The 25,285-nt window shown below is 41.2% G+C and overlaps 1 protein-coding gene across 6 annotated transcripts in view; it reads left to right on the top strand.

The window, feature by feature from the left end:
- The window catches only part of LOC119932442 (WD repeat containing planar cell polarity effector), a 158,807-nt gene that overhangs the window by 74,657 nt on the left and 58,865 nt on the right, over positions 1–25,285 (top strand). For all 6 annotated transcript variants that reach the window (XM_038751631.1, XM_038751630.1, XM_038751629.1 and 3 more), the window contains 2 exons: positions 9,673–9,736; positions 21,128–21,230. In XM_038751631.1, coding sequence (XP_038607559.1) covers positions 9,673–9,736; positions 21,128–21,230 — 167 coding nt within the window. The remainder of the gene's footprint in view (positions 1–9,672; positions 9,737–21,127; positions 21,231–25,285) is intronic.

The raw sequence follows: 25,285 nt of genomic DNA, 5'->3' as shown, positions 1-25,285 counted from the left end.
GAAAGCAGTAAGTTAATAGACGTTTCAGTGTTTTCTTCAGTAATGATGATAAAGTTATTTTGAGGAAAGATATATTTTCTCACCAATGCTTGTGCATAATGCAAATTTTGTCTGTTGCTGTTGGTCCTGTATATCAGTCCACATCACTAATGTCAGTTTTCGAATGCCAGCTCCAGGACAAAAGCACACTCACACTGAGCCCCAATTTCCTGTCTCTTGGGAGAACAGGCTAATTTAGACTGGTGACTGGATGCAGCCAGGTGCCATTGTCTGTTGAAATAGAAGTGGGAAAATATTCCTCCCCTGTGAGCATTTTGTTTATTTTGTTGGTATGTTTGGTTCTGTTCTCTGTCTCCCCCTTTTAGACTGTGAGCCCACTGTTCGGTAGGGACTGTCTCTATGTGATGCCAATTTGTACTTCCCAAGCGCTTAGTACAGTGCTCTGCACATAGTAAGCGCTCAATAAATACGATTGATTGATTGATTGATTGAGCAGATCTGTATTCTGTCATGCAAAGGAAGGGTGGGGCCCTGTGGGGGTACCGCTGTGTTTACATCTTTCATGGTTCTGCCAGGATCCTGGTGTGACTGCCTTGCTCCCTTTCCCACAGTTCCCAAATATGTTGGAAATATACACTAGAAGCTGTGTTGGGCCAAGTGTGACATGGAAAGTATTCTTCTCCTAGAAGTAATAATAATTATGACAGCGTTTGTTAAGCGCTTACTATGTGCCGAGCGCTGTTCTAAGCACCGGAGTTAGATACAAGGTGATCAGGTGGTCCCACGTGGGGCTCACAGTCTTAATCCCCATTTTACAGATGAGGGAACTGAGGCACAGAGAATAATAATAATAATGATGGCATTTATTAAGCGTTTACTATGTGCAAAGCACTGTTCTAAGCGCTGGGGAGATTACAAGGTGATCAGGTTGTCCCACAGGGGGCTCACAGTCTTAATCCCCATTTTTACAGATGAGGGAATTGAGGCACAGAGAAGTCAAGAGACTTGCCAAAAGTCACACAGCTGGTCAGTGGTGGAGCCGGGATTAGAACCCACGACCTCTGACTCCTAAACCCGCGCTCTTTCCACTATGCCATACTGCTTCTCTAGATGATTTGAGAAGCAACAGAGAGAGTTGGGTCTCCTTTCCAAAGCTTCCAATGATGATGATGGCATTTATTAAGCGCTTACTATGTGCAAAGCACTGTTCTAAGCGCTGGGGAGGTTACAAGGCGATCAGGTTGTCCCGGGGGGACTCACAGTTTTAATCCCCATTTTACAGATGAGGTAACTGAGGCACAGAGAAGTGAAGTGACTTGCCCAAAGTCACACAGCTGACAACGGGCCGAGCCGGGATTTGAACCCATGACCTCCTACTCCAAAACCCACGCTCTTTCCACTGAGCCATGCTGCTTCCAAGGTTCTGGAGAGCTAGATCTAGAGAAGGGCGATGAGTAAGTGCTACTTGATGGCACTGTTCTCCTATGAAACTTTGTACCTAATCAATCAGCCAGTGGTGCAAATGTTATTCTTCAGGGTTTAGTTAAGCATTTGAGCAGTTGTACTAGTGTTTTTCATCTTGCTACGACGATAAAAACAGCCCTTCAGAGCACTTCCCATGTGAATACCTCATAGCATTGCTTCTGCAGCATAATGGAAGACTAGAGTGTAAGCTTCTGTGGGCAGGGAACATGTCAATCAATCAATCAATCATATTTATTGAGCGCTTACTGTGTGCAGAGCACTGTACTAAGCGCTTGGGAAGTACAGGTTGGCAACATAGACAGTCCCTACCCAACAGTGGGCTCACAGTCTAAAAGGGGGAGACAGAGAACAAAACCAAACATACTAACAAAATAAAATAAATAGAATAGATATGTACAAGTCAAATAAATAGAGTAATAAATATGTACAAACATATATACAGGTGCTGTGGGGAAGGGAAGGAGGTAAGATGGGGGGGATGGAGATGGAGATGTCTACCAACTCTGTTATGTTTGTACTCTCCTAAGTGCTTAGTACAGTGTTCTGTACACAGTAAACTAATTATATATGATTGATCAAATATTAAATACCAAAGCGGTGTCCAGTTAAAATTTTTATTAAACAAATTGATATTGAAATTCCAAGACATATTTTACCAGTTTAAATCTGGTGGCATATGTACCTGTCATTTTTCTTGAAATTGATTGACTCCTTTTATCAAGGCATATATGGCCAGGGCACATGTCTGCTACTTCTGTTGTACTGTACTCTCCCAAGTGCTTAGTACAGTGCTCTCCACATAGTAAGTGCCCAATAAATACCATTGATTGTGAAGACCATTTCTTTGAGGCTTTTTTCCCCAGGTCAGAAATCATAGCCAGATTTTTATGGTTTTATGGAGAATAGCTATAATAACACTAAAAATTGTCTGTTGATTGAAGATGCTGAAATTATTGTAAAGCAGAAAATCGGGCAGTTTTAAAGCCATGACTCTGTTGCAGAGATCAATCAGGAAAATGATCATTTATCTTGTTGCCAGTGCAGTCAGGTCAAGCTGATCTTACTTGGAGCAGTATAGAAACTATTTAATCAGGTTTTCCTACACTGTAGCTATAATGACACTAAAAATTGTCTGTTGATTGAAGGAAGATGCTGAAATTATTGTAAAGCAGAAAATCTGGCAGTTTTAAAGCCATGACTCTGTTGCAGAGATCAATCAGGAAAATGATCATTTATCTTGTTGCCAGTGCAGTCAGGTCAAGCTGATCTTATTTGGAACAATATAGCAACTATTTAATCAGGTTTTCCTACACTGTAAAAAGAAAATGGCCGGTGAAGTGTAGAATAATTGTAACTCAACTATTCAATTCATTATCTTCTTCCTAAGAAGCAAAAATCTGTGCCAGGTCTGGGGAAGGTTGTCATTTTACGTTCTGTGATGCCACAAAATGCAGTAGAATGACCTGCTTTGGACCATTGCTACATGAGTCTGAGGTCCTGCATGAGGAGATACATCTCATATGTGCAAGCTTGGGAATTGCTGATGGCCTTTTCTGGGCCTAGATTTGCCATTGCAGAGGTTTAGTGCGCTATCTGGATCTGCCTAAATATTCCTCCTGACACTTTCCCTATTGTTGTCTCTCTTGATCTCTCCCAAACTCTACCTTTATCTCACAGTTAACTGCAGAAATGGTAAGCAGGACTTGTTTTCTCTAGTTGCTTCACTTTGTTATTATTGTGGTGTTTATTATGTGCTTTTGTGTCGAACACAAAGCTAAGCACTGGGCTAGATAGAAGATAATCACATCAGGCATAGTCCCTGTCACATAGGGCTCACAATCTAATACGTAGGAAGATTAGGGATGTCATTCCCATTATGTAGATAAGGAAATTGAGGCACAGAAAGGTTACGTGATCTGCCTAAATGTAGTGTCAGTGCTGGAATTACTACTGACAATCCTATGCTCTTTCCATTTGGCCATTCCCATATACTCACTGATGTGGTATGTGTGGCCATTCCCTTTTAGACTGTGAGCCCACTGCTGGGTAGGGACTGTCTCTATATGTTGCCAACTTGTACTTCCCAAGCGCTTAGTACAGTGCTCTGCACACAGTAAGTGCTCAATAAATACGATTGATGATGATGATCATGATGGTAAATAAAATGCAGATGTTTGAATGAGGCTAGGGATGGATCATTAGATAAGATTAAGACCACCATTCTAGCACCATTTTCACTAATGGTACACTTCCTGGGCCTACATTTCCTGACCTGTAAAATAGAAATATAATGAATGCCCCCTATCTACCCAAACAGAATAAATGGAATAAAATATGCCCAAATGACTGACTACACACTATAAGCAGGTGAGGTATATTTTTTTTTTTGTTTCATACAATGCATATCCCTGTACTTTAGAGAGTTGACTGAAAGTGAGAATATGGTTTAATGATGGAATGAAAGTCTTAGGAGCTGGAGTAGAAGAAAAAGAAAACACTGATACTTTCTAAGGCAAGGTGCCAGGTGTTCTTGAACAAGAGTTTTTTGTCCGTAGGAATGCAAGCAAATTCCCTTACTTCTGCTAATGGGGTAATTGATAAACACACAGCAGGTGCTCAATACATGTTAATAATCACAGCAGGGGAGCGAATTCAAGGGGAGGTAGAAGATATTTAGAAGAGTTGCCCTGCCCTACCACCACCAAACAACTATTCATACATTGCCTCTCAGCACCAGTGTTTGCCTAAATAGTATTGAGGAATCTCATCCTCAACCAGTTTCACTGGCAGGCTTGAACCCGAGCATATTTTTTTAGTGGCAGGTGAGGGAAAAGAGGTAAGTCACTCTTGTGCTTGGATGTGCACTTTTTTCACTCCTCCCTCTGCCCCACAACACTCATGTACATATCCACAATTTATTACTTACAATTATTGTCTGTCTTGCCCTCTAGACTTTAAGCTCATTGTGGTCAGGGAATGTGCCTACCAACTGTTATACTGTACTCTCCCAAGCGTTTAGTAGAGTGCTCTGCACACAGGAAGCGCTCAATAAGTACGACTGAATTTGAATGAATGAAAGAGGGAGTCTGATGGACCCTCAGCCCTTTTCACCCATTACTAGTAATAATAATTACCAGCAGTACTAATAATTAGTAGTAGTAGTAGTAGTAGTAATTACTACTAATTACTACTAGTAGTAATAGTACTACTATTACTATTGAGAAGCAGCGTGTCTCAGTGGAAAGAGCACGGGCTTTGGAGTCAGAGGTCATGGGTTCAAATCCCAGCTCCTCCAAATGTCAGCTGTGTGACTTTGGGCAAGTCACTTAACTTCTCTGTGTCTCAGTTACCTCATCTGTAAAATGGGGATTAAGACTGGGAGCCCCTCGTGGGACAAACTGATCACCTTGTAACCTCCCCAGTGCTCAGAACAGTGCTTTGCACATAGTAAGCGCTTAATAAATGCCATCATTATTATTATTATTACTATTTAGTCCCCCAAGGGCAGGTGCGCATTTCTGTCTTAACCAGGCCACCCTAGTGCCTTGAGGTCCCAGGGCAAGATTAGCAATTGCCCAGGCTGGCTTCTGTCCCCTGCCAATGTCAATTAGCATGTTGTTTTTCCTGGATTTGCAATAACTACATTCACACTCGCTCCCCACTGTGTGCTTTCAAATTCATGAAGTGCCCTAGCTGATGCTTTGTCCCAGGTGACACTGTCCCAGCCGGCATTCCCCTACTTACTAATGCTTCACTGAAGAACCATCATCATCAATCGTATTTATTGAGCGCTTACTGTGTGCAGAGCACTGTACTAACCACCTTAGGGAGTTAGTTTGTCATGGTGGACAAGTTCAGTGAGAATCCTGTAAAGAGCTGGTTAATGTGCGCAGCAAAAACCAGAGTAGCTACCAAAGTAGCTGTGCAGGTAACTGCCTGCTGATGCGTGGAGCAATGGTACAGTATCAAAAGTCTGCTGTGGTCCCTTTGGTCATGAGTGGGTTTTGAACACAAATTTTCTGTTTGTACTTTGCACCCTGGCCCCACTTCCTTTTGTACCAGCAGCTCCAGTGGGAACTTGACTATCAGGGATGAGAGAGTGTGAGTGGCCCTGAGAAAACCTCTAGCAACCAGTTCCTTCACAGAAGTTTTTGGTCCCTAGGTTTTCCTTTCTGCAGGATGTATTGATCATTTATCATTTATTTATCATTTATTCACTGGAGTGAATAATAATAATAATAATGGTATTTGTATCCACCAGGGTGGATACAAGCAAATCGAGTTGGGTATAGTCCCTGTCCCATGTGGGGCTCACAGTCTCAAGCTCCATTTTACAGTTGAGGTAACTGAGACATAGAAAAGTGAAGTGATTTGCCCAAGGTCTCACGGCAGATAAGTGGTGGAGCTGGGCTTAGAGCCTATGACCTTCTTCTGACTCCCAAACCTTTGGTCCAGCCACTACATCATGCTGCTTCTTACAAGGACTCCCTTCTTAACATTGTTAGCAAACTGCTCAATGTCAGCAATTTATTCATAGAAAAAGCTAATCAATATTATTAATAATAATGATGGCATTTATTAGGCACTTACTAGGTGCAAAGCATTATTGTTATTATAACTATTTGTTAAATGCTTATTTACTATGTGCCAAGCATTGTACTAAATGGTGGGGTTCTCCATGTTAGTAGGAAGGGGAGAACAGATATTGAATTCCTATTTTAGTTGAGGAAAGTGAGGCACAGAGAAGTTGTGACTTGCCCAAGATCACACAACAAGCAGTTGGTGGAGCTGGGAGGAGAATCCAGATCCTCCGACTCTCAGGCCTGTGCTGCTTTTCTCAAGCTTGGATGCTTTGGGAAATTTTGAATCGTGACCACTAAATTAGTTTGCTCATTTTGGAGAACAAGTACAGTTTGGAGCCTGTCAATTCCATCATTCATTCAGTTGTATTTATTGAGGTCTTAGTGTGTGCAGAGCACTGTATTAAGCACTTGGAAAGTATAATGCAACAATAAAGAGAGACAATCCCTGCCCAGATCAGGTTTACAGTCTAAAGGGGGGCGGGGGGGGAGGAGACAGACATCAAAACAAGCAAGCAGGCATCAATATAAATAATTATACTTAATATATATGTAAGTTCTGTGGGGTGGGGAGGGACAGGAAGAGCAAAGTGAGTGAGTCAAGGTGATGCAGAAGGGAGGGGGAGCTGAGGCAAATGGGGCTTAGTCTGGGAAGGCCTGTTGGAAGAGGTACAACTTCAGTAGTACTTTGAAGGGGGGAAGAGTGATTGATTGGAGGATTTGACAGGGAGGACGTTCCAGGCCAATCAATCAATCAATCGTATTTATTGAGTGCTTACTATGTGCAGAGCACTGTACTAAGCGCTTGGGAAGTACAAATTGGCAACACATAGAGACAGTCCCTACCCAACAGTGGGCTCACAGTCTAAAAGTGGGAGACAGAGAACAGAACCAAACATACCAACAAAATAAAATAAATAGGATAGAAATGTACAAGTAAAATAAATAAATAAATAAATAAATAGAGTAATAAATATGTACAACCATATATACATATATACAGGTGCTGTGGGGAAGGGAAGGAGGTAAGACGGGGGGGATGGAGAGGGGGACGAGGGGGAGAGGAAAGAAGGGGCTCAGTCTGGGAAGGCCTCCTGGAGGAGGTGAGCTCTCAGCAGGGCCTTGAAGGGAGGAAGAGAGCTAGCTTGGCGGATGGGCAGAGGGAGGACATTCCAGGCCCGGGGGAGGATGTGGGCCGGGGGTCGATGGCGGGACAGGCGAGAATGAGGTACGGTGAGGAGATTAGCGGCAGAGGAGCGGAGGGTGTGGGGTGGGCTGGAGAAGGAGAGAAGGGAGGTGAGGTAGGAGGGGGCGAGGTGATGGACAGCCTGGAAGCCCAGGGTGAGGAGTTTCTGCCTGATGCGCAGATTGATCGGTAGCCAGAGGTAGGACGTGGGCCAGGTATCTGCGGCGAGGACAGATGAGATCGAGGAACAGTGAGAAGGTTAGCACCAGAAGAGTGGAGTGTGCAGGCTGGGATGTGGAAGGAGAGAAGGGAGGTGAGGTAAGAAGGGGCAAGGTGATGGAGAGCTTTAAAGCCAATAGTGAGGAGTTTTTTTCTTTGATATGGAGATGGGTAGGCAACCACTGGAGATTTTTGAGGGGCGGGGGTAACGCGCCCTGAACGTTTTTGTACAAAGATAATCCGGACAGCGGAGTAAAGTACAGACTGAAGTGGGGAGAAGTCTGGAGGTTTGGGGGAGGGCCACAAAGGGGGCTGATGCAGTAATCCAGTCGGGATAGGATGGGAGATTGTACTAACGTGGTAAACGGTTTGGATGGAGAGGAAAGGGCAGATCTTGGCAATGCTGTGAAGGTGAGACCGACAGGAACTGGTGACAAATTGGCTATGTGGGGTGAATGAGGGTGGAGTCAGGGATGACACCAAGGCTACGGGCTTGTGAGACGGAAAGGCTGGTTGTACCATCTATAGTGACAGGAAAGTTTGGGAGAGGACAGGGTTTGAGAGGGGAGATGAGGAGCTCTGTATTGGATGTGTTGAGTTTGAGGTGGTGGGAGGACATTCCAAGAGCTATGTCCTGAAGGCAGAAGAGGATGTGAGCCTGGAGGGAGAGTCTTCTGATGAAGCCACTTCCAACTGCATCTCAGTAAATTTTAGTCCATGGCCAATATCTACAGGACCTTTTTGTGCCAAAAGCTGGCGAAGAAAGGACTTTTCACTGTAAGCCTGGTATTTCGAGTATTCCCATTTAAATTGCATTTTTCTTTGTATTTTTGTTCACTGGTAAATTCTTGTTTATATGGACATTAGGTAAATTATTGCCTGGCGGAAAGAGAAGAGTAGTTTTTGCTCTCTCCGGATTCTTTTCTTTTCAAGTTTCCATGAGTGCAATTTTAATAGGCCCACTGACTTTTTTAGTGTGATTCACTATAAACTTCTAATTTATTATAGTTCTATTCAAAGGTCTGCTGCAATTTATTTCTCTCTGCAAAATAAAGTGGAAGAACATAAAATGAAAACATTCTAAATTTTTAAACCTTTGAATCACAAATTTTAATGGAAGTTTTGTTATGTTTGGCTACAGTAATGTCTCATGACTTCAGCATGAGAAATTTGAACTTTTCTCCTTCATACATGTAACCTGATGCGGGTGGATGAGATCTTTCTGTCATCTGCAAGCTTATCACAAGCCCCAATGAAACTGATAAAAGCAATTAAGCTTTATATGGCAGACCCTAAGAAATGAAGTGTCTTTTTAATCCTTGTCACAAGAGTACTTCCCAGAATAATACAGTACTGAAAGTATGGAAATGTCTTCTAATTATAGAAGTCATCTTGGTAATCAATTTAGAATATCCTCCACATAGCTAATTTGAAGTTTCAATAGTTTGTGTGAGTAAATTTTAGGGAAATAATGTTGTATATTTATAGCTTCTAATTACTTTAATATTTTGGTTAGCTAACCAAAGTTAGGGAGTGCCCAGCATTTGTAAATATTTAACACATTGGATTTTGGAGAAAGAACAGTATCAAGAATCTATTCCTTATCATTGATGTTTAAGTGTTGGAGGTTTCTCAGCTACTTGTGGCCAGGGACTGTCTTCAATTATATCGTTCTTGTATATTCCCAAGCATCTGGAATAGTGGTAGGCACAAAGTAATCACTGAGAAACAACACAGCCTGGAAGTCAGAAAGCCCTCGGTTCTAATCCCAGCTGTCCCACTCATCTGCGGTGTTACCCTGGGCAAGTCACTTCACTTCTCTGTGCCTCTTACCTTATCTGTAAAATGGGAATTAAGACTTTGAGCCCCCTGAGGGACACTGACTGTGTCCCACCTGATTAGCTTGTATCTACCCCAGCACTTGATACAGTGCCTGGTACAAAGTAAACAACAAATACCATAAAAAAGCACTCAAATGTTCATAATAAATGAATTAATTTTCTCTCATCTTGTCTTTATTATTACTTGCCTAAAATTTTACATGTCTGAAATGGAAGTGAGTTAAAATGATGGTCACACATTTTTCAAAGTGTACTTTTCCCCGGGATAAATAATTCATCTTCTAAAAAAACAGTTTGGTTGGTTTTTTTTTTTAATTCCAAATGATCTACAACCAATACTATTCTTTCCCTTTTCTTGCAGACACCACAGATTTGAAAAAGCTTTTCTGCTCGCCATGGACATTGGTGCTCGGGACTTATTCATGGTGAGTCTTTCTGATTTATGATTTTGGGGCGTGCAACTTGAGCTGAGTTACTTGTCAGTTTGTGTGCCCATTAGACAAGATCAGTGTCATTTACAGTTTTAGATTCAAGGTGGGAAAGGTATTATCCTTGCCATCTTGAAACTCTTCAGTTGCTATCTAGTATCTTTTGACTTGCTGACATTTTTCTTACCGTGCCCAAGGGGCTGTTTGTGTTTTCCAGGAATTAATTTATTCATTCTTGAACTTTTTCTCCTCCGTGTAACTTGATGCGGGTGGATGAGATCTTTCTGTCTAATAAGCTTAAATGTTTCTAATCCATTCCTTGGAAGTACAGCTGCAAAGGCCAGGACACAGGGGCAGACCTAGTCCTGGGGACGGTGAATGCTCTCAGTTTGACTCTTGGGTTGCTGTGAAAAGTGACAAATTATGAACGCTTCCACAGGTACTTTTAAAGCAACAAAGCTGCAAGGTAGACCCAGGGGTTTTACATTTCAGGCACTTTTGGGCCCTCCCATTTAATTAGCTACAGAAGTAAAATTAACCAGCTCTCAAAAGATCCTGTGTCCAGGCTCCACAGGGGGCTGTTGTTTTATAAGATCTTGCACCACAATGTCACAGTGAGGTCAGATGGGCAAAGCCAACAGTGCTTTCCTCCTCTCACAGCAGGTTCCTGCTATGCAGCTGATTTCATTGTTTTAGAAGCAACAATAGGGAAAAGGCTTGTTTAAAAAAAAAAAAAGGAAAGAAAGAAAAAGTCTTTGCTTGACTCTTTTGCATAATGAAGACATTCTGTTGTTAAATTAAGCTTTGACACTAGATGTTAATATGGCTTATCCCATTAAGTCACTTGCCAGCTAGTTTGATCTTGATATTTAAATTGTAAGTTAAATTACACAATTAAACCCCTCTATTCCTGATGAAAATTCCTTTCTAATTAGATAAAAAGCTACGTGCACATTTTTATGCTCATTTGGAGGTTCTAATCCATTTTTATAGCACCTAATTAAGGAATGTATACACAGTGATATTTCCCTTTGCGTCAAATGACCAAGATACTAATAATTAAATAAGTTATCTTCACCTATTGATAACTTTCACATGCTTCTCTGGGAATTTTTCACCCTATTTCTTTCTTTCTGTATTTATGTTTTGTTGTCACCGAGTCCCATTCGTAGCCGGGATGTAAGCTAGAAACTATTATTCAGCTATTTGATGTCTAGTGCTAAGTGATTACTCAGCTCTGTGTCTAGTGTGGCTCTTTCCTTTAAATATTAAATCCTCCTTGCCGGTGGCATCGTTTATCAAAGTACTATTTCAAATTCCTCTCAAGTCATCTCTGGCTCATCTTAAAATTTCGTCCTGGTCTGATTTCTGCTTTTGAAATATTCAGCTAGGAAGAGTACCATGAAGGTGACTTGACTGTGGTGATTTAAATGGAAGCGCTTAGAACACTGCTTTGCACATTGTAAACGCCTAACAAGTGCCGACATTATTATTATTCGTCAGTGATGCTATTAAATTAAGGCCGTTATTTGAAGATTAAAACTTTCCCTTTCAAGAGAAGTTATTTCAGTTTCTAAGGATGGCCATGTGACCCCCAATCACATTTGGCAATCCAAAATGTTTTGAATGCAAGGGGGCGTTTTAAGATATTATCCGATAGAATTTAAATCGGCTCTAGACCAACACGCATCCCAGAGAAATAACTGTAATTGTATCCCTTAGATGAACGGCTGGGTATTTCCCTGTTTTCCCTCTCCCTGCTCCACCCCTTTTCTTATCCCTATCATAACCTGTTCTTGGCGGTTTATTTCCTTTTGAATCAATCAATGGTATTTATTGAGTGCATTCTGTGTGAAGAGCACTGTACTCAGTGCTTGGGCGAGCATGATACAATAAGCTTATCTCTAGACTATAAAACTGTGGTCAGGGAATGTGTCTGTCTACTGTTATACTGTACTCTCCCAAGCGCTTAGTACAGTGCCCTGCACACTGTAAGCACTCAATAAATACACGTGAATTGAATTGAACATGGTTCCCTCCCCACAGGAGCTTTCAGTCTATCAGGGAGACAGACATTACAATATATAAACTATAAAGATGTATATAAATGCCGAGGGTGGGGTGAATATCAAGTGCTTAAAGGGCACAGATCCAAGTGCATAGGTAGCCCAGGAGGGAGAAAGAGGAAATGTAGGGTTAATCAAGGAAAGCTTCTTGGAAGAGATGTGATTTTAATAGAATTATAGAATCCTAGATTTGGAAGGGGTGGGAATGCCCCAACTCCTATGGTAGCCTGTTCCAGACTTTTATCACCCCATCAGTCGAGAGGTTTTGCTTAGATTCCATCAAGCTTTCAGTTTCTGTATTTTAAATCTATTTCTTCTTGTTTGGCCCTGTCTAGACTTACGGAAAGCAGGGTCTTCCACCCCAAAATCCTTTGTTGTGGGTGCAGAGACCCTTCTTAGCCTTCTCTCCTCCTGACTAGTAACTCCGATTCCTTTAACCTTTCAACATAGGACGCTTCCCTCAGTTTTTTCCCACCGACCCCACCGTCTTTTCCATTCCCTCCCCCGACCTACCCCCACCAAACATACTCACCCCCTCATCCAGCTGCCTTTTTTGTTTATTGACTCTTCCTTTCCGTCCATCTTTCTTGCATGTGTCCTTGGTCCGCATGAGTGGTGCTTATGAATATGTTAAAAAAAAACATGTTTTTTCACGCACATGTTTGTAAGCGCATGTATACGAATGCGTGTGTATGCATTTATTATTTATATAATCTACATATATGTGAGTTGGATAATTGGATATGTATGTGGACTCTGTGTGTGTGTGTGTGTGTGTGTGTGTGTGTGTGTGTGTGTGTGTTGTGACTGCTGAGACTGATCATTGTTTGTTTGCTTTGGTTCTCAGGGTAGGAAGAGGTGGCTGGGAGTGGGCTTATTGGAAGGAGTTTAGGACTATTGTGGAGACCAGTGGGGGTGAAGGGGGAGGGGGAGCTGAGTTTCTGGCTGCAGGGTTGTTATGGGGTGAGTTTGGGAGGGGAGGTAAGGTTAGAGCTCTGATCCCCTTCTGATAGCAATCCCCAGTTTGGAAACTCCTCCACTCTCAAAAGGTGATGGCCTTGCTAATCTCCCACTACAGCACTTGAGGCAGGAGCTGAAAAAAATGCCCCAATCAGTGGGAACTGAGGAACTCTGGAGGAGGAATTTCCAAGTCAGGGGAGCGGGAGGTCCTGTGTAGCAAGTCCCCCTCCCCAGCAGACATCCAAGCCAGCCAAGAGGCCCCCTCATCCTTCCTTCTGCTGAGCTATGTCTGAATGGGCATAGCTGCCAATGCTGCTGGACCGCTTGCTCCATGCACTGCTCCTGTTTAAAACTTTATGTAACAGACTGCTTGCCAGAGAGGCAAATGCTCCGAAGACAAATGCAACCAAGCATCTGTGCTTAATACAGAATGCCTCTCAAGCCTGTTTAGCTGAGTTAATGCTGTGTCTGTGTTTTTAGCATTCTCAGAAATAGTAAGCTCTCTCTGGTATGCAAGTTATTATTGTTGTTGTTCTTATCGTTGTATTTGCTAAGTGTTTACTATGTGTCAAATACTGTTCCAAGCGTTGGGATAGATAAAGTTACTCTGCTCAAAGTCCCTGTCCCACATGGGGCTCTTGGTCTATGTAGTTTTTTAAAAATAATAATAATTATTATTATTATCACATTCATTAAGCACTTACTATGAGCCAGGCACTTTACTAAGCACTGGGGTGGATACAAGCAAATTGGGTTGGACACAGTCCCTGTCCCACATGGGGTTCACAGTCTCAATCCCCATTTTACAGATGAGGTAACTGAAGCATAGAGAAGTGAAGTCCAATGTTGAAGACTGTCGAATTGAATTCTGAACAAGGTTGAAAAGTAAATGTATCTGTCTTAAAAGAGCCTAGTTAGTTTCAGGTATTCTGGGTTGAAGGGGCCACATACTGCCATTCTTTGGGGTCAGTTTTCGCTTAGCGGAAAAATCCAACAGCCTGGTTTACATCAACTTAGTTGGCCTTTCCTGGTCCCAGAGTGGGGCCATCAGTTATTGCTGAAGTGACAGTTTTGTACCTGGTCTTTTTAGCACTATGGGGTATATTTCATTCCTTTCATTTCTAAAGAGCTAATTTTATATTTCTTTTACCTATAACACAGTACTTAATAACTTTCTTAGAGCAGATTTCTTTCAAATGCAGACAGTTTTTTTTTTCTGGCTCTGTATTGGCAATTCTAGCTGAGCTTTAGAAATCCTTCACGAGTGTTCAGCCAGTACTGATATTTGGATTCTTTCTGAAAATTACTTCTCTGCAGGTGTGCTTTCAAGCACAGAATGGGGTACATAAGTATTTTGAACGGAAAGGCCTTGAACATTTTACTAACTAGAATTGAGTCACTAAGAATGAGAAATGTAGAAGGCCCATTTGCTGTGTGCTTTACTTTTAGGAATGTTTCCACGGTTATTTCCTTAAGAGTTAGTCTAGTGGTTTAGCGTCCAAAAGGATAGTTTTCACATTTTCCCTAAATCAGTCAGTCAACTGAATGCAAAGCACTGACTGCATTAAGCACTTATGCGATTACATTCGAAGTAAGACACATGTTCTCTACCCAGCAATCTAATGGAAAAGACAAATGGTGAAGGTAGTGGGAAGTTAATAGGCCGTAGTACAAATATTATCAGAACAATACATAATTGACTATACAAATGAATATGAAAGTGTACCTAAGTGCTGAGGATAGGACTAACATATGTAAGTGCTGAGGATGGCTGTTGGGATTGAGGTGATTAGGGTGTTACTAATTAATCAAGGGTGTCTTCCTGGAGGAGGTGATGTTTCAGAGGAGCTGGTGAGAAGTTAATATGTAAAATGGCGAGAGCTGGAGGACCTTGAAGCCCACTCTGAGTTTTGACTTGATGTGAGTTATAATTGTGTTATTTGTTAAACTCTTACTATGTGTCAATTCTTGTACTAAGCACTGGGGTAGATACACAGTAATCTGGTCAAACAGGTTCTATGTTCCACAGGGGCTCACTAAGAAAGAGAGAGAAGAGGTACTGAATTCCCATTTTACAGATGAGGAAACTGAGGCACAGAAGTTATGCGACTTGCCCAGGGTCACCCAGAAAGCCAAGTGATAGAGTCAGGATTAGACCCCAGGTCCTCAGACTCCCAGGCTCATAATGCTTTCCTGGAAAGAGATGGGTATAGCCACTGGAGGTTTTTTAAAAGTGGAGAGATGTGTACGGAGCAGTCTTTCAAGAAAATTAGCTGTAAAACAGCATGTAGCATAGACAATCAAGTGTGGAGAGCAGTAGGAAATAGTACCTAGCGTCACAAAGCTCACACCCAAGCCTGAAGAGTGTAAATGGAAGGCTACATATGGCAATTTAATAGTCAGAAATCTAAATCCATGTCTCCCTGCCTCTCAAGAACCTCCAGAGGTTGCCCATCCACCTCCACATCAAACAGAAACTCCTTACCATTGCCTTTAAAGCACTCAATCACCTTGCCCCCTCCTACTTCACCAATCAATCAATCAATCGTATTTATTGAGCGCTTACTGTGTGCAGAGCACTGTACTAAGCGCTTGGGAAGTACAAATTGGCAACATATAGAGACAGTCCCTACCCAACAGTGGGCTCACAGTCTAAAAGACCACACTGCCCATATGCTTTGCTCCTCTGATGCTAACCTACTCTTGTACCTCAATCTCATTTATCTCACTACTGACCTCTCACCACGTCCTGCCGCTGGACTAGAACGCCCTCCCTCTTCATATTCAACAGACATTTACTCTCCCCACCTTTAAAGTCTTATTCCTATTCTCCCACTCCCTTCTGCATCCCCCTCATTTGCTCCCTTTATTCACCCCCCCACCCTCAGCCTCACAGCACTTACGTATACATCTGTAATTTATTTATTTTAATGTCTGTCTTCCCCATCTAGACTAAGCTATGCACACTAAGTGCTTCATAAATATGATTGATTGATCTGAATATATCGTTTTGTCCTTCCATCAATTTTAGGACTCCTTCAAAACCATAAATTCTAACCTTTCTCTTTCTAGCATAAATTAATTCAGTAATAAATAGCTTAAAATCTGCTGATCACAAGTATTCTGTTTGGCTACGTACAGCGGACTTTGTCACATTTTGGGGGCATGGTGGTGACACTGAATACAGGCCTTAAATCCATTCCATTTTTATGGTCAATCAATCAATCATATTTATTGAGCACTTACTGTGTGCAGAGCACTGTACTAAGCGCTTGGGAAGTACAAGTTGGCATATGTGCTGTGGTGTTTCAGCTGCTTTTAAGATCCACTCTGCCAAACAGTACATTCCACTGGATACTTGACACCTTACCAGATATTACCATTTCACATCATAATAAAGTAAAATATGCTGATGTATTGAAATAAGTCTCCCCCTGTTTTCAAAAGTACGGAAGAAAATAGAGTTAAGTTAATGAATCCATTTTTCCCTCATCCCTACTGAGCTCAGTTGTCTAGAATTTCAGGAATCAAAAGTGTTTTAAATGCACTTAAATTACTGATGTTCTAGTTAATCATCATCATAATAATAATAATGGCATTTGTTAACTGCTTACTATGTGCAAAGCACTGTTCTAAGTGCTGAGATGATCAGGTTGTCCCACGTGGGGCTCACAGTCTTAATCCCCATTTTACAGATGAGGGAACTGAGGTGCAGAGAAGTTAGGTGACTGGCCCGAAATCACACAGCTGACAATTGGCGGAGCTGGGATTTGAACCCATGACCTCTGACTCCCAAGCCCACGGCTCTTTCCACTGAGCCACTCTGCTTCTCTAGTTGATGACAGAGACCCAGAAACTTGAATTTACATGCCCTGAAAGCTAGGGAAGAATCACCTTTAATGTTTACGAAATGCATAAAAGTGAGTTGTATGCTTTCTCAAGCTCCTGAAGCCTATGAAACGTAGGAATGTTGGGTGGAAGAAAGGGCATAGGTAATGAGCCATAAATTTCCTGGGTAATGAATGAAGCAATCAATCAGTGGTATTTGTTGAACACATATCATCTGCAGAACACTGTACTAAGTGCTTGAGAGAGTGCAATGCAACAGAATTAGCAAAAACGTTCCATGCCCATAATGAGCTTTCAGTGTAGAGGGGGAGACGGGTATTAATATTTATATATTCGATTGTATTTATTGAGTGCTGCACTTACTGTGTGCAAAGCACTGTACTAAGAGCTTGGGAGAGTACACTCTAGCAATAAACAGACACATTCCCTGCCTACAATGCGCTTACAGTCTAGAGATGAATAAACAATTTATAATTTAAAGATATGTATTTAAGGGCCCAGGGGCAAACATCAAATGTCCAAATGTCACAGATCCAAGTCCATACAAGACAGAGAAGCAGTGTGGCTCAGTGGAAAAAGCCCGGGCTTTGGAGTCAGAGGTCACGGGTTCAAATCCCAGCTCAGCCAATTGTCAGCTGTGTGACTTTGGGCAAGTCACTTAACTTCTCTGTGCCTCAGTTACCTCATCTGTAAAATGGGGATTAAGACTGTGAGCGCCCCCGTGGGACAACCCGATCACCTTGTATCCCCCCAGTGCTTAAAACAGTGCTTTGCACATAGTAAGCGCTTAACAAATACCATTATTATTATAGAAGGCTTAATCAAGTTTTAACCAGGGAGGGCCTCTTGGAGAAGTTTGATGTGAATTGAATGGGCAAGGAATGTCACTGTTCATTGCTGAACTGTACTTTCCCAAGCGCTCAAGAAATACGATTGATTGAATGAATGAATGAATACAAGACAATCAAGGCAGAAGCAGTACCTGTTTCAAATGGGGCTCACGGTCTGAGGAGGGAGAACAGGTACTGAACTACCATTTTACAGAGGAGAAAACTGAGGTATAGAGAAGTTAAGTGACTTGCCCAGGGTATCACAGCAGGCAAGTGGTAGAGCTAGGAGTAGAATTCAGGTCCTTCCTCTTTCCATTGGATCATGCTGCTTCCTATTACTTGCACTCTATATCATCTAAATCCTTAGTTCTCAAGACTCAGGACTAGTCTCGGGAACTAACGTAAAATGGCCCAAGACACCAATTCTTACATATGTTCCACTGCACAAAAAGATATATAACTAGTACTGTGAACCTTAGTTTATATTTATAAATAACAAGGAGATACGCTGTCCCAAAGAAAGATTCACTGCGATCCTGGAGCACATACCATTACAGTTTAATGGAAACAATGATAGGTTGAGGCCCAACATCACCCCAACAGTATGGTGCTGAATGTGGGAATCAGAACATTTTTTGAAGCACATATAAACAGCACTAGAGATGACTTCTGCACTGAATATATAGCCTGGTGGTAGCTCACTGTTCAGCTGAGTAATAATATGCTCATTATTCATTCATTCATTCAATCATATTTATTGAGCATTTACTGTGTGCAGAGCACTGTGCTAAGCACTTGGGAAGTACAAGTTAGCAACATATAGAGACAGTCCCTACCCAACAACAGGCTTACAGTCTAGAAGGGGGAGACAGACAGGTGTCAAAATAGTCAGAACAAATAGAATTAAAGCTATATGCAGATCATTAACAAAATAAATAGTAAATATGTACACGTAAAATAGAGTAATAAATCTGTACGAATATATACAAGTGCTGTGGTAAAAATGACAGTTTTATTCATTTATAACTCATGTAACTCCTGAGAGGAGGTGATATAAAATGGAAGTCAATCAATAATAATGATGCTATTTGTTAAGTGCTTACTATGTGCCAAACACTGTTCTAAGAGCTGGGGTAGATACAAGGTTATCAGGTTGTCTTGCGTGGGGCTCACAGTCTTAATCCCCATTTTACAGATGAGGTAACAAGCACAGAGAAGTTACGTGACTTGCCCAAAGTCACACAGCTGACAAGTGGCGGAGCAGGTTGTTTGCACCCATGGCCTCTGAATCCCAAGCCCTTGCTCTTTCCACTAAGCCACGCTGCTTCTCAATAAGTCTTTGTCATGTATTTGAAATCTTGGATAAGTGAGTGGAAGATGAAATAGACTTCTCATGAAAAGGAAAATCATAAAGTAGATCACTGGAAAAATCTCACTTTTCAACTAATGAGCAGAGCTTCAATCTTGCCATCTGCTCAATTTAGCTCCTCTGGCTTTGTCGAAAGAGCATGACCCTATTACGTATCTTTAGGTAAGTCATTTAACTTCTGTGCCTCAGTTTCTTCTCTGTAAGATGAGGGTGAGACACCTGCTCTCTCAACTGCTTATATATTGTTTACCCTGTGTGGCAAGGGGTTGAGTCTTATCTGCAAATCTTGTACTGATCCCAGAGTTTAACAAAGTGCCTGGCATATTATAAGCACTTAATAAGAACCACGATTATTATTAGACAGGAACCTTAGTGGACTGATTGTTTTCTCCTTAAAAATTTGTGTTACTACATATTTCTTATATATGTTTTGCCACCAACATCTCTTGACATATATATTGCATTATGTAAGAGACCCATCAGGATGCAATGAGACAAGATGTAATGCATTTGAAAAATATTGTAAGAAATGGGCTAAAGAGACTGGACCTCTCAGCCATGCTCATTTCTACTGATATCCTTTGACAATCAGATAACTGAAGTATCTTCATTCCACTTATGCTTATTACTCAGAATGAACTGAACACAAAAAGGCAAGCACACGTATGTAGTATTAAAATACAGCCTGGCTAGCTATCCACTCTAAAGAATCTTCTTAGACTTTCTAGTTACATAAAATTTAGTACTTATATCAGACTAACAAGTCCAAAGACTTCCACACCCTTTCATAGAAATAGATTAAATGTCTCTATCCTGGATCCAGACTGTACAACAACAAAAATTTAGAGCTAGCAACTCTAATATCTTGTGACTTTTTTTGCGTCGCTAATTAGATTGTCATTGGAAAATGCACGTAGCTAACTTATTCATGACACGTTTGATGTTATGACTTTTTCTATTTTATAGTTTTATTTGAACTATCCAAAAATTGATGGATTTATATGCTTGGAAGCTTTACAAAGACATAGAACTGGGCCTGCATGTGTATTACTGCAGTCACAGCCTCGACATGGTATTAGTTTAGATCAAGATCAATAGATAATTGAAAATTTCCATTCAGAACAAAACTTCATAAGTTTGAGAGGGGTTTTTTTATGCTTTCAGAGCTTGTTTTTTTCCCCTCTTTCCTTAGGCCAAAGGTGAAATTTTGGGGGCCATCATAATACATTTTAAAATGTTTGTCTCTTTTTTAAAAAAAATCACAACACCATCTCAGATGTCAAAAACTATTTCAGCTTTTTTGATCACTATATTTTTTAAAAAAATGTCAATATAGATTATTAATTTTATGGCCTAACCAATTTAATATGACTCCTACCTCCTTAATTTTAAAAAATAAGGCTGAACTACCCAAATTTCACAAATCTACTTCTCAAAAAATCTGTTGTTTCTGAAATTAATTTATTTATTTTACTTGTACATACTTATTCTATTTATTTTATTTTGTTAATATGTTTTGTTTTGTTGTCTGTCTCCCCCTTCTTGACTGTAAGCCCGCTGTTGGATAGGGACCGTCTCTATATGTTGCCAACTTGTACTTCCCAAGCGCTTAGTACAGTGCTCTGCACACAGTAAGCGCTCAATAAATACAATTGATTGAATGAACGAAGTTAATCAGTCATGATATTTTCTGAATACCTGTTGCATGGAAGACGTTATACTAAAGGTAGAAGACATAGTCTCTGCCCTCGAGTTCACAATCATATGCGACAGAAGTACAGAGTTCCAGAAATGCCCTTCACAGAACTAATTCCAGTAGGATTTTGTGGAGATCCAGATTCCAAAAGTTTGAAGTAGAAAACCACAAATATTTGACATAATTTGTGCATATCTATAGAGACTGTGCAATTTTATTTTCAAACAGTTTTGAAGTTAAAATTACTACTGTCCCCCTGAAGGCTATCATGCCTCGATGTTCCTTCTCTTCCTCCTCTATAATTGCCTCATGCCAATACCGTAAGTGTACAAGTCTTTCCTAGTAAAGGAAAAAATGTGGAAAAATTTGATCAAAAGCTAGAATTAGTCAACTCAATTATATGCTTTTATTCTAAGAAATACACCTGGCTGCTTAAAGGTGAGATTTTTCAATATCCGATGATTTATTTGCATTGGGGAAGAAGTCCAGAAAATTAAAATATAACAGTAGGTTCGTCAGTTTCATATCCTGAACAATAAGGGTTTATTTGCGAACATTCTTTGTTACTTGTCTGAGATTCACTTTAGATTAATCTTTTATTTTGCTTCATTTCCAAAGGACATCCATTACCTTGCATTAGATAAGGGTGAATTGGCACTAGCTGAAGTGGCAAAGAAAAGGGCTAACGACATTGATGCAGAATCAATAGCTACTGGAGTTGGTAAGAATTAACGTTGTTTTTACAAAAGCTCTTTTTGTTTTAATCAATAGTTGTTCAAGATCATTCTGTGTTATTTTTCTAGAGAGCTATTGATTAAGTTAAAGGTTTCTTAGAAAAGTTGTCTTTATTCAACGGAAGGAAAACTGGACTTTCACATGCTAAAAATTGGGTGAAAAGTTGGAATTCTGTCTGTGAAAGCTGATTAATACTGATTGACAAAAACACAAAGATAATGGATTTGTCACATGGGTTTAAAGCTACCAAATGAGTATGGACATTGATATACAAGATTCATTTCTTGCTTCAGACAATGAACCCCAGATGGGAACTCAGCTGTGAAACATGATCTGGGTTCAGGATTAAATGAATACTTTCTATTTGCAAGGTATGAGGGCAGAACTTTTAAGTGATAGTCAAATTCCTAGATTCACACTTTTCTTTTCCTTTTTTAATGTTATCCGTTAAGTGCTTACTATGTGACAACCACTGTTCTAAGGGCTGGGGTAGGTACAAGTTGATGATTTTTACTCATTCTGAATGTATTATTGACAATTTACCACAAAGCATACATCTCAACACAGTGCCTTTCACAAACACTAACGTTTTCATCGTTCTATTAAGCCAGTCAATCAGTGGTATTTATTGAGCGCTTACTGTATGCAGGGCACTGTACTTGGGTAAGTACAACAGAGTTGGTAAATGTGAAGCCTATAAAAATTGAGTAATTAATGGTGACATCAGAAACCAAACTAGATATATACAGTATTGAAGTGGCATTTCTTAGAATTAATGCAAATAAGTTTGAGAAATTACTTTCCAATTAGTGAAAACATACTAAGGTATGATCAGGTATATCCGTGTGGATTTCTCTGGGTTTGCTATTATGAAATTCCCAAATCAAAAACATTATAAAGTCCAATATGTTTATTGTGTTCCCCAATACCAACATTCAAATAGCACAAACATCCTCAAATTGTGCTTATTACCAACAAATGGAACTTAGGATGGGACTGCTGAATTCAGCAAGATGTAAAGGAAGAATCCTAGTGGAATGAGTGTGGGTTATCTGCATTTGAGCTCATCCCCAGATCCAAGTTAGTCATCTATATTAATGCTCATAATAATGGTATTCGTTGAATGCTTTCTGTGCCAAGTGCTGGGTTACACACAAGACGATAATCAGGTCCCACATGGGGCTCACAGCCTAAGTACGAGGGAGAACAGATACTGAATCCCTGTTTGGCAGATGAGAGAAGTGGGGCTCAGAGAGATTAAGTGACTTGCCCAAGACCACACAGCAGGTAAGCGGCTGAGCTGGGATTAGAGCCCAGGTCTGGGCTCTTTCTCCGAGGCCACGCTGCTTCTCTGAGTTTTCACTGTTTAGAAATGGACAGGGTTAGTAGAGGGAAGGTATCCAGACTCTTCTGTTCTTTATTAGGTGTGCACCTGTGTCCTGGGGGCAAATCCTGCCCCAAAATGGGATAATGAGGCTTTGTGCACCATCTTTTCCTGTCCTGTTGGGTCCTCAAGAGGTGGTATTAGGGTGATCTGCAGGATCAGGGGAGTGATGCCTTGACCCACAGAAGTAAGATTTGTCCATGTTTTACATGTAAAAAAGGTAGTAATCCAATTAGGGTGTACAGTGGGTAAACTGATTTTCAGATGTCAGCTACATTTTTTATGTTGTTCACATTGTTGGTGAAAGTTTTCCTTTTGTGCTGTGACTGTATGTTTTAAAAGTTTCAGCTCAAGAAGTTATAGCCAGGTTTAAGATTATAAGATTTAATAATGAATATTTTCACTGTCTGATGGCTTTTATCAGCTTGAGTGTATATATGTGGCTCAGTGGAAAGAGCCCGGGCTTTGGAGTCAGAGGTCATGGGTTCGAATTCCGGCTCCTCCCCTTGTCTGCTGTGTGACCTTGGGCTAGTCCCTTAACTTCTCAGAGCCTCAGTTTCCTCATCTGTGAAATAGGGATGATGACTGTGAGCCCTGCGCGGGACAACCTGATCACCCTGTATCCCCCAGCGCTTAGAACAGTGCTTTGCACATAGTAAGCGCTTAACAAATGCTATTATTATTATTATATTCATTCAATCGTATTTATTAAGTGCTTACTGTGTGCAGAGCATGGAAGCAGCCTTGTGTAGTGGATACAGCACAGGCCTGAGAGTCAGAAGGTCACAGGTTCTAATTCTGGCTCTGCCACTTGTCTCCTGTGTGACCCTGGGCAATTCACTTCACTTCTCTGTGCTGCAGTTATCTGTAAAACGGGGATTGAGAAGGTGAGCCCCACATGGGACAGGGAATATGTCCACCTCAATTAGTTTGTATCCACCTCTGTGCCTAGTACAGTGCCTGGCACATAGTAACTGTGTAACAAATCTTATCGTCTGTGTCCTGCCAACAGAGAACAAGGAGTGGAGCCACCAACTTGTCTCCAACCTGGCCTTTTCTGGCTTCTGGTTCCGACCAGGGCCTCCATGGACGGGGTGATACCCCTTGCTGGCCCAGTGGGCCTCTGGGGTGGAACAATTTTCATTATTAAACAGCCATTCCGGGACTGTCTCTCTTACCTCAGCCAGATTCCAGCCGATTCCAACCTACTTCCTCCCATACTGTTGCGTTTCATATAATTAAACTTCGCTGAAGTTTTTTCCTCAGGAAGTTGATCAAAACAGAAAATACTGAAATCGAGGCTTAAAAAGGAAAACGGAGTTATATTTACAGCCACTGAGGTCCAAGATTGCTGCCAGGGTCAAGCAGATGACCCGGCGGGCAGAAGTCAGACAGCATGCGCTTCGGCCCTGTGGTTGGCAGGCTGCCGGAGTGCTTCCTTGGGAAAATAGCCAGATCGTGGAAAAGCAAGCTCCACCTCTTTTTCCTTCACTCCACCCTCAGGGCAACTGGCTCCATCCTTGGGCTGGCCCACTGTTGGCAGAGAAGCCAGCTTCCTGCCAATGTTCCAGTGGGATGGAAGGGATGAGAATCAGGTTGTGCTACTGCTTGGCCTGGGACCATTCTGCCTAACACATAGAAACAACATGTTGGACTCACATGGTCGGTGAGGTGGGGGCTTTTTAGCTGCACTACACTAAAATGAAAAAGACTAGAACTCAGAAATGGAGACGAAGGGGAAAGAGGAGTAGAAGAGTATGGCCAAGATCCAAATGGAAAGGCTACAAAAGTCTCGGTGCACTTGACTTGAAATAGTTTCCCAGAATGATGGCCAACAACTGACATTGAATCAAAATTACAATGTAGATGGAATGCAAGAATGCATCTACATATTGTGTGTGTGTGTGTGTGTGTGTGTGTAGTTTTAAATCTCAGTGAATCTCCATTTGAATCTCCACTTGCATTCCGTTGACATTGTAATTTTGATTGAGATAAAGGGCCTCCTTACCATGGGCTCAGGCCTGGTCCCAGGATAACTGGGCATCCTTTTGTTTAAGCCTGTGCTTAGAAAAGGGATGAAAAGGGGGTGAAACTGAAATAATCCCAAATTTGATTTAAAAATTTGTTTCTTGTTTTAACCACAAATAGTGATTAAGGGGAAAAAGAAGAAAACTCACCTCATGCTTTTAAGTCAGATTGGAGCAAAGTAGTGGTGAATCCTGCTAGGAGAGAGAGAGAGAGAGAGAGAGAGAGAGAGAGAGCGCTTTTAAATTTGAACAATTTCTTATGAAGACTTAGCTTCTTCTTGGAAGTGATGGCAAGTTTCTCCCAGGAAGCTTCATCAGATGCTGGGATATATAGGCAATCAGCCCCTTGGCTTCCTGGGATATATAATTTGCTCCTTTCCTTCCCTGCAATACCCTTGCCAGATTTTTCAACCAGACTGTTTGATTAGAGGGTTTAACATCACACTGTTCTGACACAAATTCTGGCTGTGATAGAGCTGGCTAACAGAACATATGATGTTCTGTTTCTGTTTCAACTGTTTCTGTAATGTTTTTTCTTTTGATTCTTGTGCTGGATATTATGGCTGCCTCTTTCTTGACTTGAACTCAGGCGAATGGAAGTTGATAAGCTTCCCAGATTTCTTACCTTTA

The sequence above is a fragment of the Tachyglossus aculeatus genome, chromosome 9 (assembly GCF_015852505.1).
Source record: "Tachyglossus aculeatus isolate mTacAcu1 chromosome 9, mTacAcu1.pri, whole genome shotgun sequence".
NCBI classification, from domain to species: domain Eukaryota; kingdom Metazoa; phylum Chordata; class Mammalia; order Monotremata; family Tachyglossidae; genus Tachyglossus; species Tachyglossus aculeatus.
The sequence above is the reverse complement of the archived record's forward strand: the minus strand, read 5'-3'. Positions and strand labels throughout refer to the sequence as shown.